Raw genomic sequence first — 17464 nt, forward strand, 5'->3', positions numbered from 1 at the left:
CTATCTATCTATCTATCTATCTGTCTATCTATTTCCAGCTGCCTTTTCTACAGCAGTTGTCTCTCTCACTCTCTCTATACATACATGTATATATATATATATATAAATGGATTTATACATGGAAATAGATAGACACATATACAGATATACAGATAGATAGATAGACAGACAAATAGACAGATATATAGATATATAGATAGATATATAGATAGATAGACAGATAGATAGACAGACAGATAGACAGACAGATAGACAGACAGATAGATCGATAGATTAAACGTTTTAATGTCTATCTTTATTCGGACTGTCTACATTTGAATATTTCTTTATAAGTGCGTGACTGTAAACAATAAAGTGACGTTGGAGTTCAGCACTGAGAGCACTGACTACAAAGACTGTACAAATCCAGACAAAACGGTCTTTATTGTGTCCGAATAGTATCAGCCCACGTGCGCCTTGTGCAGTGTTCTGACCTTCTGGTGACCAGAACGGCTTTAAATGCTTTGTCTTCCAATCCTGGGTTATCTAGAACGTTACATCCGTATCTACATTTCACAGGGCTCAGTAAAATGTTACATTTAGAAAATAAGAAAAGACACATCCTGTATATTATCCCATAAAAATTAAGGCATTTTTAAATTTATTTTGTTTTTAAATTGGGAATACTTTATTTCTGAGCAAATCTAAGGAAGTTTGCCTTTATGATGATCCGTTTTTTTAGTTATATTAAAAGCAATTACTGTATAACAGAAGCCAAATAGAGTAATACTATAACCTACAGGCCTATGGAGTAGAGTAGCTTATAGGTGCAGAATGATATAATATATAATATAATAAAAACAGGCCCCTTTGTTACTGTCTCTTTAAAATATATGCAAATGACCTTTGCTTTGATTGGCTGCCCTGTACTCTACCTTACTAAAATAGTGGTCCTGGCTGAAACACTCATTATATCTTCAGTGTGAAGAGACGAGGCTGAATATGCACATGTACATATATGTGTATATGCAATTGTCTTGGTTCTTGTGACATCACAAAAGCACTGAAGGAATGGATCAGACACAGCAGTGCTGCTGGACTGAGAACCAAATACATCCAGCCAACAGAGTCCTGTGGGCAGCGTTCTGTGACCACTGATGAAGGTCTAGAGGATGACCAACACAAACTGTGCAGCAGCAGCTGAGATGTCATCTCTGACTTTACATCTACAAGGTGGACCAGCAAGGTAGGAGTGTCTAATAGAGTGGACAGTGAGTGGACACAGTGTTTAAAAACTCCAGCAGAACTGCTGTGTCTGATCCACTCGTACCAGCACAACACACACTAACACACCACCCCCACGTCAGCGTTATTGCAGTGCTAAGAATGATCCACCACCCAAGTAGTACCTGCTCTGTGAGGGTCCATGGGGGTCCTGACCACTGAAGAACAGGGTAACAAAGTATCAGAGAAACAGATGGACTACAGTCAGCGGAGCTGATAAACAACACCAAAGAGATGACTGTTGATTTCAGGAAGGGGACCATGGCAGAAAGAGTGACCTGCTTTAAATTCCTCACAGAGCTCAAATAGCCAAGGATCTCACCTGGTCACTTAACACGTCACACCTTGTCATTTCTTTAGGAGCCTGAGGAGAATCAACCTGTCACCTCAGCTCCTCTGCAACTTCTTTAGGTCCCAGCCTGGTATGGAGGCTCCGCTGCTGCAGAGGGTGGTGAAAACTGCCCAGTCCATCTGGAGGAAAGCCAGCAGTATCACCTCAGACCACACATGCCCCAGCCGCGTCCTGCTCCACCCTCTGCCGTCTGGGAAGAGATATCACAACATTCGAGCCACTTTTTGTTAATACATACTGCCATTCAGCAACTGCGTGTGCACTCTTGGTCCTTACCTTAATGTTTATGCACTAGAGAAGTAGCCTGAACATGTTCTGTTATCCTGTACCCCAGTATACATACGCAAGTGGCAATAAAGTTTAATTGAACTTAACTCAATAGAGTTTATTTTCAGCCCAAAGCCCCACTTTCTAACAGTTGGTGCAGTTTTAGGCAGAGGTGTAAAATTCAGGTCCAGAAAGTAAAAATCCTTTCCAGGATTTTGTTCCAACCGCCTGGCTTCTCTGGTTAGATCAAAACACCAGATTAGCTGTCCAGGCAGTTGGAACAAAAACATGGGAAGGATTTTTTACTTTCTGGACCTGAACTTTACATCTCTGGTTTTGGGTGTAGAAGCCACAGTTTCATGATAATCCATTATCATTTTATAATAAAGGATTATCTTTTCTTATCTTATGACCAGGCCTATGGAGCAGGGAGCCATATATGATTTTGTAGCCCCGCCCTTTGAGGTGGTGTCACCACGCATCTGATGACGCAGCGCGCAGGCGGTCAGCTGCCCGGCGGGACTCAACGCGGACGGACACACCGCCAAAAAACTAAAGCATCTCGCTCAGGTATGGACACAATAATTAATATTTACCATCATATCAGTGCCATCAAATACCCGATAAAGAATAAATAACGTTATCGTTATCGATGACGAGGCTGAAGTTGGCTCGCTGTTCGAATTTTCCCGTTCCACCTTAAATGGTTCAGCAGTTAACAGTTACATACCAGCGCATCAGGCGCCAGAACGCTACTGATGCGGCACTTAAGGTGGAACGGGAAAATTCGAATAGGAAGCTATGGCTGATGGATAAATATCGTTGCCGATGTCGCTGCATATGAAAATAATAGACTCTTCTTGGACATTTGGTCTCATAATAATAGAGACAGTGATGAGTATTTATTGACCCCGTCTGTTCGGAGAGCTTTAGGTCGGTTATGTGGCGATTAAAGAGGCGGATCCACACTTCCTGTTGACCGGGCTCATATTCTTCCTCTTCTGTTCGGCTTTTCGTGCCAGTTTTCCCTACTTTTCCCTTCTATTGCGCCCAACCCGGGAAAGCGTGACCTCTTAATTCCCTTTCCACCCCCCCCGAACGTTAACATGCTGGACCTTCTTCCGCTTTATTTAGTTGTATGGTATTGTGTAATTGATCCTCCTGAGGGAACTTGGTCAGTTTCGGTGTCTGTCCTGCTGTGGTCAGCACATTTTCCTCTATTTCTTTTCAGTTGAAGGATATAACACAGCTTACATATTAAATCATTCATCAGAAGAAGCTCCTTCATCGCCAGCGGAGCCAACGAGCGGTGGAATGTTCTCGGGATTTGCGTCGAGTACGAGTCGGTTCTTTGAATCGTTGAGTCGGTTCGTTTCGGTAACCCGGTGTTCTGGCAAACTGTGCTGCTGATCACTGCTGATCAGCCTAAATGACCCTGTCAGAAAATGCCACCAGCATGGAAACGTAGGGCTGTATGGGTTAAATGCGGAGGTGGAATTGTCCCGTTTGTGGGATTAAAAAAGTATCACTTAACTTCTCGGTTCCTTGACCTGCATTGACTGCTATGCACACCAGGCCTACTGAACACTGCGGTCTTATGAAAATATCTACGTTTTTCTCATTGCAGAACTGAGAGCCCACCATGGGATGTGAAGACTGAGGTGCAGTCACCATGATTGGAGGACTGTTCATCTACAATCACAAGGGGGAGGTCCTGATCTCCCGAGTCTATCGGGATGACATAGGGTGAGTTCACTGGGGATCACAGTTGCATGTTGACATAAAGTCGCCTTAGTGGTCATCAGCCTTTCTCCAGGAGACCTGGCCGCCTTTAGAGTTCAGCTGTAACCCAAAACCTCCAAACCCATCTGGCAAAGGCTGGCAGAATTGCAGTGAATTTTACTGGGGAACACTGGGATACCTGAAAAATGTGCTGTAGATGGTTCCATATAGAACCTTTTTTTGAAAATGGTTCTAAATAGCACCCAAAAAGGTTCTTCTGTTGTTACAATGTCAAGCCTGTAGCAATAGAAGAACCCTTTTCAGGAAGGTTCTATATGGAACCATCTGCAGCACATTTATGCACATTCTTTCAGTCTGAAGAACCTTTTGTCAATCATGCAAAGGGGTCTTTGAATGTTAATGGATCTAAATAGAATCATTGTCTTTACTAAAGAACCCTTGAAGAACCATCTTTAAGAGTGTAGCTATTACAGTGTCATACGAAGGTTGTAACACAGGGCTTATTTATTCCAAGGGGAACCTTCAAATACTTATAACTGGGATGAAAGGCAACTAAAAATAGAGCTTCTGTCCATTATTATAGTGATATTACATAGAATTACAGTCACTGTTACTATTTCCATAGCCATACGACGAGGAGGCCTCACAGGACAATGTTAGCTAAGCATAAAAAGCTAAATAGCTGGCTAGTGTCCTTTACTATTATCACTCTATGAAATAAGGTCTTAAATAAAATAAATAATAAAGCTTAGACCAGGGGTCGCAACCAAAATGTTAAGAACGGTCACTTTGTTCTTTCACCTAAAATCAAACCACCTTGGGAGCCAACATTTTATGCCTGTTTGAACATCTTGGCTGTAAATATGCCTCAAATATGTGCTAATGTATTAATATAGGCTGGAAATATGAACGAAAGCGCAGACTTACTCTGCTCTGCTTTAAGCTTTAGCTCAGCTATAGCTTCTTTTCTCGCATCTCTGGCAGGAAACTTTTCCCAAAAGTAGAACACTTTCTTGTAAAATGTCTCTCAACGTTTGACTTTTTACGAGGCTGAGGTTGCATCTCATCCACCAGCTTCTTAAACAAACGATCCAGTTCCACCTTAAATGATGCCTTAAATGTAACTGCTGCACTATTTAAGGCTGAACGGGAAAATTCAAATAAGAAGCTGGCAAATGAGACGCGGCTTCAGCTTCACGACTTCTTAGTGTTTCTCAATGCAGACTAAACGTATCAGGAAGCCAGCTGGAGCGATTATAAATGCATTCGTTTCCAAATCATCGAAGTTCGTCTTAAATCTCTCTCTTTGCCGTTTCTTTAGCTACAAGCTGGGCGAGACTGTTGTGTGCGTTGCTATGGTGACCAGCCGTCTGCGCTGATCTTCAGGTTTAAAGGGTGAATCAGCAGTTCTACATTAACTCCAGCGTTTAAAACCATTTACTGGTAAACGGTGTTGAAGGATCAGCAGAGCTTTATTTTACTGTAAAGGAGGAATTTTTTATTATTACCTACTGATCTGATTCAGCTGTGGAGCCACAACAGGGCAGTAAAAGAGCTGCATGTTGCTGACCTCTGGCTTATACCGATAGGCTATCGTTGCAGTAGTTAAACAGCATCTCATGGTATAATCAGATTAGATGATGTTAGGTCAGTCTAGCTCAGGAAGCAGGACTGCTCTGTTCTGAGTGATGCACACGCTGTACTGGGGGCAAAGCGACAGGAGACCACAGTAGGCCTGGTCAGTCTCAGACAGATAGTTGCTGAACCGTTTCTTTCTGTGTAGGTCAGGCTTTTTGCTGGACACGCTCAGGAAAGCATGATGGAAGTCAGAGCGTGTTCGAGAAAAGGACTGGCCTTTTTTTTTCACGACGCGTGTGCTTCATTGTTCTCCCCCGGAGAGGCCATCCTGCTCCAGCAGATAGAGGAAGGAGCACAGGATGTTCAGATCGGAGAAGATAATTTAGATTTTGCCGCTTTAGCTTTTTTCCCCGTCTCCGTTAGCCCTGACATTTCATTTCCCATGAGTGTAAATGCTACAGAGCCCAGGTTTGTTGAGTAAACACCATCACTAATACCATCTTTGTTCTCCGTGTGTGGTTCCATGTGTGCTAGTACGCCTTTGTCCTTCTCGTTCCTCCTCTCCTTCTTCGTCTCCTGCCTCAAATTTCTCCACCTCCATTTTTACTACTATAGCAGTTGTAGGTCAGGGTCGCTACGTCCAGTGAGGTCAGAGCTGAGGCCTGACTGATACATTGTGTATATATTGATGATCGATATCAGCAAAATGATCAGTTACTGGATTAAATCAGTTAATTTATCTTATTAAAATAACTGATAAAAAAGCGATTGATTCAAAGTCTCTGAAAAACCTCCGTTTGGAGGGTCACGCCGCCCCTAACACTTCGCCTTACCCCTCCATCTCAACAACAATCGGGAGACCCTTCCCCTAGACGTGAACGCACAAAATGAAGGGGTAAGGGCTAAATTGATGCCAAAATTCTCATACCAGTTGGACCCTACTGGACACCCCATAAACAGTTAGAAATGACCAGAACATATGCCACGGTGCCCATGACAGTCATTCAGTGACTGTCCAGCGACCATTAACACAAGCTGGAGCTGTAAAGTCTGGAGTAACTACTGTTTCCCCCTATCCGGTTTTGGTTCTATTCAAGGCTTGAGATCACATGATGCCCAAGTGCTGAAATAAAGGGAAGTTCACTTAAAGCTTCACATAATCAAACAGGACAAATCCTTGTTTATATAGATTATGATTTCCATAGACCCAGTTTGTAATTAAGGGATCAGCTCTCAGTAAGCTACTACACTGTGATTATATTTGTCACTGCTGTTTGCCAAGATCTGTAAAATTACTGCCTGTTTGTAAAAGGCAAGTTTAGAGCTGCTCTTCCATATGTTCTGTGAACTATTTTGACCAAAAAAATGATAATTTTAATAATAATAATAATGTGGTCGATTACCCAGGACGTTTGACTGGTTTAAATGCTGTTTTCTATAAAAATAGACAAAAGAACAGACAAAGCTCTGTCTTCTACTACTGTTTCAGCGATCCTACGCTTGTGTTTATAGATAACAGTATGTTATACAGTGTCAGAAACAACATAATCAAGTCTATTAGAGACAAAATGCTTTGGAAAAGAAGCGATGGTTGAATACTTAATACACTTTCTGAACTGTGTTAGATCACATTGATTTATCAGTCTACTCAGGCTTTAGCAGAGCTCAGGAACACTGAGATTAATAACTGATCACATTGATTTATCAGTCTACTCAGGCTTTAGCAGAGCTCAGTAACGCTGAGATTAATAACTGATCACATTGATTTATCAGTCTACTCAGGCTTTAGCAGAGCTCAGTAACGCTGAGATTAATAACCGATCACATTGATTTATCAGTCTACTCAGGCTTTAGCAGAGCTCAGTAACACTGAGATTAATAACTGATCACAGTGATTTATCAGTCTACTCAGGCTTTAGCAGAGCTCAGTAACACTGAGATTAATAACTGATCACATTGATTTATCAGTCTACTCAGGCTTTAGCAGAGCTCAGTAACACTGAGATTAATAACTGATCATCACATTGATTTATCAGTCTACTCAGACTTTAGCAGAGCTCAGTAACACTGAGATTAATAACTGATCACATTGATTTATCAGTCTACTCAGGCTTTAGCAGAGCTCAGTAACACTGAGATTAATAACTGATCACATTGATTTATCAGTCTACTCAGACTTTAGCAGAGCTCAGTAACACTGAGATTAATAACTGATCACATTGATTTATCAGTCTACTCAGGCTTTAGCAGAGCTCAGTAACACTGAGATTAATAACTGATCACATTGATTTATCAGTCTACTCAGGCTTTAGCAGAGCTCAGTAACACTGAGATTAATAACTGATCACAGTGATTTATCAGTCTACTCAGGCTTTAGCAGAGCTCAGTAACACTGAGATTAATAACTGATCACATTGATTTATCAGTCTACTCAGGCTTTAGCAGAGCTCAGTAACGCTGAGATTAATAACTGATCACATTGATTTATCAGTCTACTCAGGCTTTAGCAGAGCTCAGTAACGCTGAGATTAATAACTGATCACATTGATTTATCAGTCTACTCAGACTTTAGCAGAGCTCAGTAACACTGAGATTAATAACTGATCACATTGATTTATCAGTCTACTCAGACTTTAGCAGAGCTCAGTAACACTGAGATTAATAACTGATCATCACATTGATTTATCAGTCTACTCAGGCTTTAGCAGAGCTCAGTAACGCTGAGATTAATAACTGAGCACATTGATTTATCAGTCTACTCAGACTTTAGCAGAGCTCAGTAACACTGAGATTAATAACTGATCATCACATTGATTTATCAGTCTACTCAGGCTTTAGCAGAGCTCAGTAACGCTGAGATTAATAACCGATCACATTGATTTATCAGTCTACTCAGGCTTTAGCAGAGCTCAGTAACGCTGAGATTAATAACCGATCACATTGATTTATCAGTCTACTCAGGCTTTAGCAGAGCTCAGTAACACTGAGATTAATAACTGATCACATTGATTTATCAGTCTACTCAGGCTTTAGCAGAGCTCAGTAACACTGAGATTAATAACTGATCACATTGATTTATCAGTCTACTCAGGCTTTAGCAGAGCTCAGTAACACTGAGATTAATAACCGATCACATTGATTTATCAGTCTACTCAGGCTTTAGCAGAGCTCAGTAACACTGAGATTAATAACCGATCACATTGATTTATCAGTCTACTCAGGCTTTAGCAGAGCTCAGTAACACTGAGATTAATAACTGATCACATTGATTTATCAGTCTACTCAGGCTTTAGCAGAGCTCAGTAACACTGAGATTAATAACTGATCACATTGATTTATCAGTCTACTCAGGCTTTAGCAGAGCTCAGTAACACTGGGATTAATAACTGATCACATAGATTTATCAGTCTACTCAGGCTTTAGCAGAGCTCAGTAACGCTGAGATTAATAACCGATCACATTGATTTATCAGTCTACTCAGGCTTTAGCAGAGCTCAGTAATGCTGAGATTAATAACCGATCACATTGATTTATCAGTCTACTCAGGCTTTAGCAGAGCTCAGTAACGCTGAGATTAATAACCGATCACATTGATTTATCAGTCTACTCAGGCTTTAGCAGAGCTCAGTAACACTGAGATTAATAACTGATCACATTGATTTATCAGTCTACTCAGGCTTTAGCAGAGCTCAGTAACGCTGAGATTAATAACCGATCACATTGATTTATCAGTCTACTCAGGCTTTAGCAGAGCTCAGTAACACTGAGATTAATAACCGATCACATTGATTTATCAGTCTACTCAGGCTTTAGCAGAGCTCAGTAACACTGAGATTAATAACCGATCACATTGATTTATCAGTCTACTCAGGCTTTAGCAGAGCTCAGTAACACTGAGATTAATAACCGATCACATTGATTTATCAGTCTACTCAGGCTTTAGCAGAGCTCAGTAACACTGAGATTAATAACTGATCACATTGATTTATCAGTCTACTCAGGCTTTAGCAGAGCTCAGTAACACTGAGATTAATAACCGATCACATTGATTTATCAGTCTACTCAGGCTTTAGCAGAGCTCAGTAACACTGAGAATAATAACTGATCACATTGATTTATCAGTCTACTCAGGCTTTAGCAGAGCTCAGTAACACTGAGATTAATAACTGATCACATTGATTTATCAGTCTACTCAGGCTTTAGCAGAGCTCAGTAACACTGAGATTAATAACCGATCACATTGATTTATCAGTCTACTCAGGCTTTAGCAGAGCTCAGTAACACTGAGATTAATAACTGATCACATTGATTTATCAGTCTACTCAGGCTTTAGCAGAGCTCAGTAACACTGAGATTAATAACCGATCACATTGATTTATCAGTCTACTCAGGCTTTAGCAGAGCTCAGTAACACTGAGATTAATAACCGATCACATTGATTTATCAGTCTACTCAGGCTTTAGCAGAGCTCAGTAACACTGAGATTAATAACTGATCACATTGATTTATCAGTCTACTCAGGCTTTAGCAGAGCTCAGTAACACTGAGATTAATAACTGATCACATTGATTTATCAGTCTACTCAGGCTTTAGCAGAGCTCAGTAACACTGAGATTAATAACTGATCACATTGATTTATCAGTCTACTCAGACTTTAGCAGAGCTCAGTAACGCTGAGATTAATAACTGATCACATTGATTTATCAGTTTACTCAGGCTTTAGCAGAGCTCAGTAACGCTGAGATTAATAACTGATCACATTGATTTATCAGTCTACTCAGGCTTTAGCAGAGCTCAGTAACGCTGAGATTAATAACTGATCACATTGATTTATCAGTCTACTCAGGCTTTAGCAGAGCTCAGTAACGCTGAGATTAATAACTGATCACATTGAGAAGTAAAGATGCTTTAAGATACTATTTGAATAGTGCTAAGAGAGTCAACAGCTGTTGGGTTTCCGCTTTTTTCATTCTCTTCCTCCCTCCTGTAGACGTAATGCGGTGGACGCGTTCCGGGTGAACGTGATCCACGCCCGCCAGCAGGTGCGCTCACCCGTCACCAACATCGCCCGCACCAGCTTCTTCCACGTCAAGCGCTCCAACATCTGGCTGGCTGCTGTTACCAAGCAGAATGTCAACGCCGCCATGGTCTTCGAGTTCCTCTACAAAATGTGTGACGTGATGGCGGCCTACTTCGGCAAGATCAGCGAGGAGAACATCAAGAACAACTTTGTGCTGATCTACGAGCTGCTGGACGGTAAACACCGGAGATTTGTTCCATTCTCTCAATCTGTTTTTGAGATGGATTCAGTTTACAGCTGTTTTATTTCCATCCACACTCTGTTCATGTTATACTTCTACCTATATTTATGCACCTTACCTCTTTATTTTACGTTTTGTCTTCTTGATATTATTAAAGGCTGCTCCCCAAACCGGGACCTGAGTACCTCACTTTGTTCCCTTACAAGTACAAAATCCCAGCTAGCAAGAAGCGGCCCACTGTTCGCCCACTGTTAACTCGGTGCTTTCCGGCCCACCGCTGACGAGACGGAGTATTAGACAATGCTAATTTCTCCAATTTACTTGCTTTCTTCATATCTTTCTTTGCTTTAGTAAATATTTTTAATTTAGCACAGTGTCAGAAACAACATTTCCAACAAAATAACTTTTCCAGAGCGACTTACAATTTGATAATTTTTTTACACAGGTAGGCAAAGGTGGTGTTAGGAGTCTTGCCCAAGGACTCTTATTGGTATAGTGTAGGGAGTTTACCCAGGCAGGGATTGAACCCCAGTCGCCAGTGTAGAAGGCAGAGGTGTTACCCACTACACTAACCAACCACATAGTTAAGTTATGGCGAATGCAGCAGAATCAGTTATGGGGAATATATTAGTTCAGTTATGGGGAATATATTAGTTCAGTTATGGAGAATATGAAGTGTGTGACATACTATACTGTAAAAACGGACGAAATTCCAGCTTCAATCTGGCTGCTAATACTGCTTTTAGCTATGCTAATGCCCTTCTGTCCATTTTTCGAGACAGCAGTGGGTGATACTGTGTCAGAAACCACATGGGCAGGTCTTTTTGAGATTGATGATTTGGACCTTCGTTTTCCCCAATGTTAACTCTTGTTAGCTACATTAGCCTCATAGCTCCAGTATAACACAAGCCAACTTCACATGCCAGACCTGGCTGATTACCTTGGCTGCACTATGGTGGAGGGAAATGTGTAAATTCACGTTTCACTGAACTGTTGACTCAAGATGATGTTATCCTGGCTGGTGGCCACTGTTAGCCCTGAGCACCTGCACCTGGATGCTGTGAGCTGTCCATGGAAACCAGCCTGCCAGCTAAATAAATAGCCAGCTCCTAAGTAAACGGCGCCTTGTGTAGGCCTGGCAGGTCGGAGACGCGTCCAATGAGCTGCTGCACTTTTTCCTCATGAATTTTTCAAGTTTTGTGTGTTTGTGTGTGCAGAGATTCTGGATTTTGGATACCCTCAGAACTCTGAGACCGGAGCGCTGAAGACGTTTATTACACAGCAGGGCATCAAAGGTCAGGTAAGGAGAACAAGGCTCACCTCTGTATTCCCTGATGGAGACTGATTGTCATCCTGTTGCAGTGACATGGATAGTAATGACAGCTGTTGTTCTTGTCCTATTAAACATAACATTTTTCCTCTTTCATGTCCTGCTGTCCTGCACCGGACTGGCCACAGCATCAGGTAAATAAAGCCCAGCCACTCTGAACCTACACCCTGTAAATCATTATATACTGTGCTTTGTTTTGGTGTGGGTGGCAATGCGGTTTGAAGACCTAGAAGCTATTATTGTAGTCGTGCTTCATTTTTTTATATTCAGTTTGCTCACACACTTTTTTTGCTGAATGTCTTCTTGGCTTTCCGGAGTTTCTGTAGAACGTCTGCCGTGGTCTCTTTTAGCCTTAGACGTTGTTATTGTCGAGTTATTGTTGTTTTGCTTGGCATTCAGTTTGAATTATGTAGCTGCGTAATTCTAGATGGTTACATAATTAATAACATTTACACTCACAGACTAAAGAGGAGCAGTCCCAGATCACCAGCCAGGTGACCGGTCAAATCGGTTGGCGTCGCGAGGGAATCAAATACCGCCGCAATGAGCTGTTCCTGGATGTGCTGGAGAGTGTGAATCTGCTCATGTCTCCACAGGGTGAGGCAGCACCCGTAAGGGTCCCATAATATGAACGGGGTTACAAAATATTTTTTCATGTATTCATAATCTGCCTGTTATCAGACAGTGTAGTTGTTGCTCTGTTGTTGCCGCCTCAGCACCATTTTCTTCGTTTGTTCAAGCACACTGCGTCTCTCCTTTACAGGTCAGGTCCTGAGTGCTCACGTGTCTGGCCGCGTGGTCATGAAGAGCTACCTGAGCGGGATGCCTGAGTGCAAATTCGGCATGAACGACAAAATCGTCATCGATAAGCAGGGCAAGGGCGGAGCCGGCGACGACGCCGGGAAGAGGTAAGCAGCGTCCGCTTTGAAGAAGGACGGTTTGCTCTTTGTGGAGCTTTGAAGATGAAAAGAGGATATTTGTTCTGAAGCTGCTTTTAGTGCTTTGATTCTGTCTCTCCATCTCTCTCTCCGTGCTGTACCTCAGCGAGTTAGGGGGAAGGTACTGTACTTGAGACGAGTTTTTTAATCCCAAACGTGTTTCCTTCGACGTAGGCCTGGGTGATGTGGCTATATTGTTCCATAATGATAATTATTGATAATGATGATATTGATGCACCGATCAGGCATGACATTCTGACCACCTCCTCGTTTCTACGCTCTTTGTCCACTTTATCAGCTCCACTTACTGTATAGCTGCACTCTGTAGTTCTACAGTTACAGACTGTAGTCCATCTGTTTCTCTGATACTCTGTTACCCTGTTCTTCAGTGGTCAGGACCCCCATGGACCCTCACAGAGCAGGTACTATTGGGTGGTGGATCATCCCCAGCACTGCAGTAACACTGACCTGGTGGTGGTGTGTTAGTGTGTTGTGCTGGTGTGAGTGGATCAGACACAGCAGAGCTGCTGGAGTTTTTAAACACTGTGTCCACTCACTGTCCACTCTATTAGACACTCCGACCTCGTCAGTCCACCTTATAGATGTAAAGTCAGAGACGACGGCTCATCTGCTGCTGCACAGTTTGTGTTGGTCATCCTCTAGTCCTTCATCAGTGGTCATAGGACGCTGCCCACAGGACGCGGTTGGCTGGATATTTTGGTTGGTGGACTGTTCTCAGTCCAGCAGACACTGAGGTATTTAAAAACTCCAGCAGCACTGCTGTGTCTGATCTGCTCATGTCTTCAAATGATGAATAGCATTAAACCCTGGAAAAACAACAGAGTTATTACTGTGTAATGTTCAAAACTACATTTAAACGTTTGGCTACCTGGTTTGTTGCCGTTGCAAGTGAATGGCCAGACTTCTTCCTCCCAGTGTAGTGAAGAAGCAACAGTTCAGATTTCAAGCCAGAAAATTTTATTGAAAACATCTCAGATGGACATTATTAGTATTGTGAAAAAATATTTCTGGTCATTTTGATCATCATCATTTTATCACCCAGGTCTACTTTGATGCAGTTTTTGTTCCTTAGTGCCTGTTTTGTTTCATATAACTAGATGACCTTCTGTCACACACTGCTTCCCCAGTAATTCTAGTGGTTTGAGTTAAAAGAAAGACACCTGTAGGCTCACCGGTGCTTTTGGACAGTAAATGGTGACTTCATTTGTGTTGTAGTATAGTTGCATTGTGACCCCTGGTTCCTATCAGTTGCTATCTCAAGGTAACAACTTCGTTTTCTTGAGATCACAAGTCAGTTGTTATCTTCGTCCCATGGCGGCCACCTCTACAGGTCAGGAGTGTGCGCCCACCTGCTCATGAAGAGTTTTCCTTATTTTTATTGTCCACGTTTTAGACTATTACTGAAGACATCAGTGTGAAGTAACACTGTTACTGTACAGCATCATCACGTTATTGTGTTTTTATATCTTGACAATGAAATGAACAGATACATATTGATTCCACTGTTAATGTTTGGCTTAGAAACAAATTTCGGAACATCTTTGTGGACATACAAGTCAAGAGGTCCAGACGTTTGTCTAGTACAGTGTGATCTAGTACCGTAGCTCAGTCCGTCTGTTCGCTCCACAGTGGGAAGCAGTCCATAGCCATCGATGACTGCACCTTCCATCAGTGCGTCCGTCTCAGCAAGTTCGACTCGGAGCGCAGCATCAGTTTCATCCCTCCTGACGGAGAATACGAGCTCATGAGGTCAGTGCCGAGTGCTGTGACTTTGACCTTCAGGTGACCCTGCAATTCCGTATCTTACCTTTCTGCATGCGAACGTGCAGGTACCGCACCACTAAGGACATCATCTTGCCTTTCCGGGTCATCCCACTGGTCCGAGAGGTCGGCCGCACCAAGCTGGAGGTGAAAGTGGTCATCAAGTCCAACTTCAAGCCCTCACTGCTGGCACAGAAGATTGAGGTGAGTGAAGGTCACGCCGCACAGATAATATCTGGTCATCAGCGGTCCTGTAATGTAGGCGTTTCCTTTAAAATGGCCAGCGAGTGCAGGTACACAGAGACAATTCCTCGTTCTTATCTGTCGTATCGTTCGTAGGTGCGAATCCCGACCCCTCTGAACACGAGTGGAGTGCAGGTGATCTGCATGAAGGGGAAAGCGAAGTACAAGGCCAGCGAGAACGCCATTGTGTGGAAGTGCGTATCACCGTCCTGCTGTTTGTTGTTAATGTACGAATGCAGTTCGGTGTATATGAATATTGGTTCCTTCTGTTCCTTCTTCTGTGAAGGATCAAGCGCATGGCTGGAATGAAGGAATCTCAGATCAGCGCTGAGATTGAGCTGCTGCCCACCAACGACAAGAAGAAGTGGGCTCGTCCTCCCATTTCAATGAACTTTGAGGTGAGCGCAGCCAGTTAAATCTGCCTTTGTGGGTTCTTTCTTGATCCAGCGTAGAAATGAACAGAATTCCCAAACGAAGTCACTGAGAACGCAGAATTAACAAGTTCCAGTAACTTCACACACGTTCAGCAGGAATGCCAGTGCTGTCAAAATAATGTCCCATTTAACACTGAAATATTTATTAAACGCTCTACCTATTTATTCTACTGCTCATAGGAACAGTATTAATATATAATGATTGCAATCAATATTACTGATATAAACTAATATTATTTTACATTCTTGTTAAAACTCTGTCTTTTCTGGAATTCTGCTGCTTTGTGACAACATCCATTGTAAAAAGCGCTATACAAATAAATTTGATTTGATTTGATTAGTAGTTGTGGAAAGTAGTGACACGGTAGTTATTATTCCTATATATATATATATACACGGCACATTTTTCCCCTGAATTTTTTAGAAGACCACCTGGCAAGTGGCCCACAGGTAATTTGAGTTTGAAACCCCTGCTCTAAAAAATAAAGATGCCAAAATGGGTTCCTTGGAAAAAGAATGGTTCTTTAAAGAACTTTTCTTTTTTTTCAAAAATGTGAAATTTACACCTCTCAGGTTTAAAGATCATCCACATAATATAAAGATCTGTAAACAAATAAAAGGCCTTTCCTACACCTTTATTTTAAAACGTTCACTCATGTCTCCTGTAAATGGGCCACATAATAAATATCAGTATTGAATAATATGGAAGGATATTTGACTTGACTGCTGATGGCCTGCCCTCCTCTGGTTCCTCTGGTTCCTCAGGTCCCGTTTGCGCCATCCGGTCTGAAGGTGCGCTACCTGAAGGTGTTCGAGTCCAAGCTGAACTACAGTGACCACGATGTCATTAAATGGGTTCGCTACATCGGCCGCAGCGGCATCTACGAGACGCGCTGCTGATTGGCTGCTGGCCAGAGGGGCTGGTCGTCTTCTGGCCCTCGTCTCGCCTTTCCTCTCAAGATATGTGGATCAGTTATACACATAAAATGAAAAAAAAAAAACACACAGAAAAAGACAAAATATCGAATTATGCAAAATGTGAAATGTATCCTGTCTGTCGGTATGAGTGTATTAAAGAAGAGGCCCAGCATTCAGAGCAGGGAGCCACAGTTTGGTGAAAACACAACCACTTTACCCAAAATGTAGTCCATCAACCCAAGACAGGAAGATTGCTTCTGGAGTTTGGCATTAGAGCCGCAAAGCTAAGGTTGTTAACACCTAACAAAAGCCCACCAATTAGCCTCGTAGTGGTTATAAGCTTCCATTACTTCTGTCAGACTTTAGTCCCACAACGGGGAATTTTCACCTCCCATCCGTGCAGTGAAACACCACATACACTCTAGTGAGCACACACACTTGCCCAGAGCGGTGGGCAGCCCTATCCGCATCGCCCGGGAGGCAGTTGGGGGTTAGGTGTCTTGCTCAAGGGGATCAAACCGGCGACCTTCCGGTCACAAGGCCAGCTCCCCAACCTCCAGCCCACGACTGCCCCTTGTTAGCTACATCGGCCGTGTAGCTCCAATGCAAAACTCTAGCAAATGTGTCTTGGCTCAACTACATCTGGAGTGAAGTGGAAAATGTCTCAATTTGTTTTTTCCATCAAACTATTCCTTTAAGATCAGAGTGACCAGAGCGAGTGGTCTCTTATGCCCTCTTTCAGAGTGTGGTGGACTTTTGGAGGTCAGGCTCAGGTCTCGTGGGGCCACAGCTATCTAGATTTGAGTCTGAGTGGCATTTCACTAAGCAGAGACCAGCTGTGATTTCCTTAAGTCCAAACTCGTACCTGTCCGCTAGGAGAAGAGGTAAGGGATGGTCATACTGGACAGTCCTAACTTTAGGCTGAAGTTATCAAGCTAGACTGAGAAACGCTCCTTTGTGATCCATCTGGGTTTTTTACGTTAGGCGCTGTGGCCTGCAGGACTAAAATCTAACAGGCTTTAGAGGTTGTTCCGCCCGTCCGTAGCGGTCAGCTGGCTTTTCATCTGCTCATTCTTCACTGGTCACTCTCTGTGTCTGATCTGCTCTGTAACACGGTGACTGTTCAGTAAAAATGTATAATGGGAAACACCTGTGTGTCTCTATCTTCTCTGTGGTTCTGTGTTCTCTTCACAGAAGGGGTCTTTGTTTGTAGTACGCTCTTAAAAAGATTCTCCAAGGGCTCTTTAGTAAGGAAAGTGGTTCTAGATAGAGCCACAAACACATAAAGCAACATTTTGCATGGTCTTTGCAGGGTTATTCAGCTTGGTGGAGAATATGTTGTCTATGATTCTATA

At 42.6% G+C, this 17464-nt stretch overlaps 1 protein-coding gene across 1 annotated transcript; it reads left to right on the forward strand.

The window, feature by feature from the left end:
- Positions 1–2354: 2354 nt before the first annotated feature.
- ap2m1a (adaptor related protein complex 2 subunit mu 1a) lies at positions 2355–17258 on the forward strand. The gene is made up of 12 exons (XM_017703431.2): positions 2355–2452; positions 3510–3628; positions 10194–10459; positions 11682–11764; positions 11923–11928; positions 12256–12391; positions 12558–12702; positions 14383–14502; positions 14583–14718; positions 14854–14951; positions 15044–15155; positions 15957–17258. The coding sequence occupies exons 2-12, from the start codon at positions 3555–3557 to the stop codon at positions 16089–16091; spliced, it is 1311 nt and encodes a 436-aa protein (XP_017558920.1). The 5' UTR covers positions 2355–2452; positions 3510–3554; the 3' UTR covers positions 16092–17258.
- Positions 17259–17464: the final 206 nt, after the last annotated feature.

This window comes from Pygocentrus nattereri, chromosome 2, assembly GCF_015220715.1.
Source record: "Pygocentrus nattereri isolate fPygNat1 chromosome 2, fPygNat1.pri, whole genome shotgun sequence".
In the NCBI taxonomy this organism is placed as follows: Eukaryota; Metazoa; Chordata; class Actinopteri; order Characiformes; family Serrasalmidae; genus Pygocentrus; species Pygocentrus nattereri.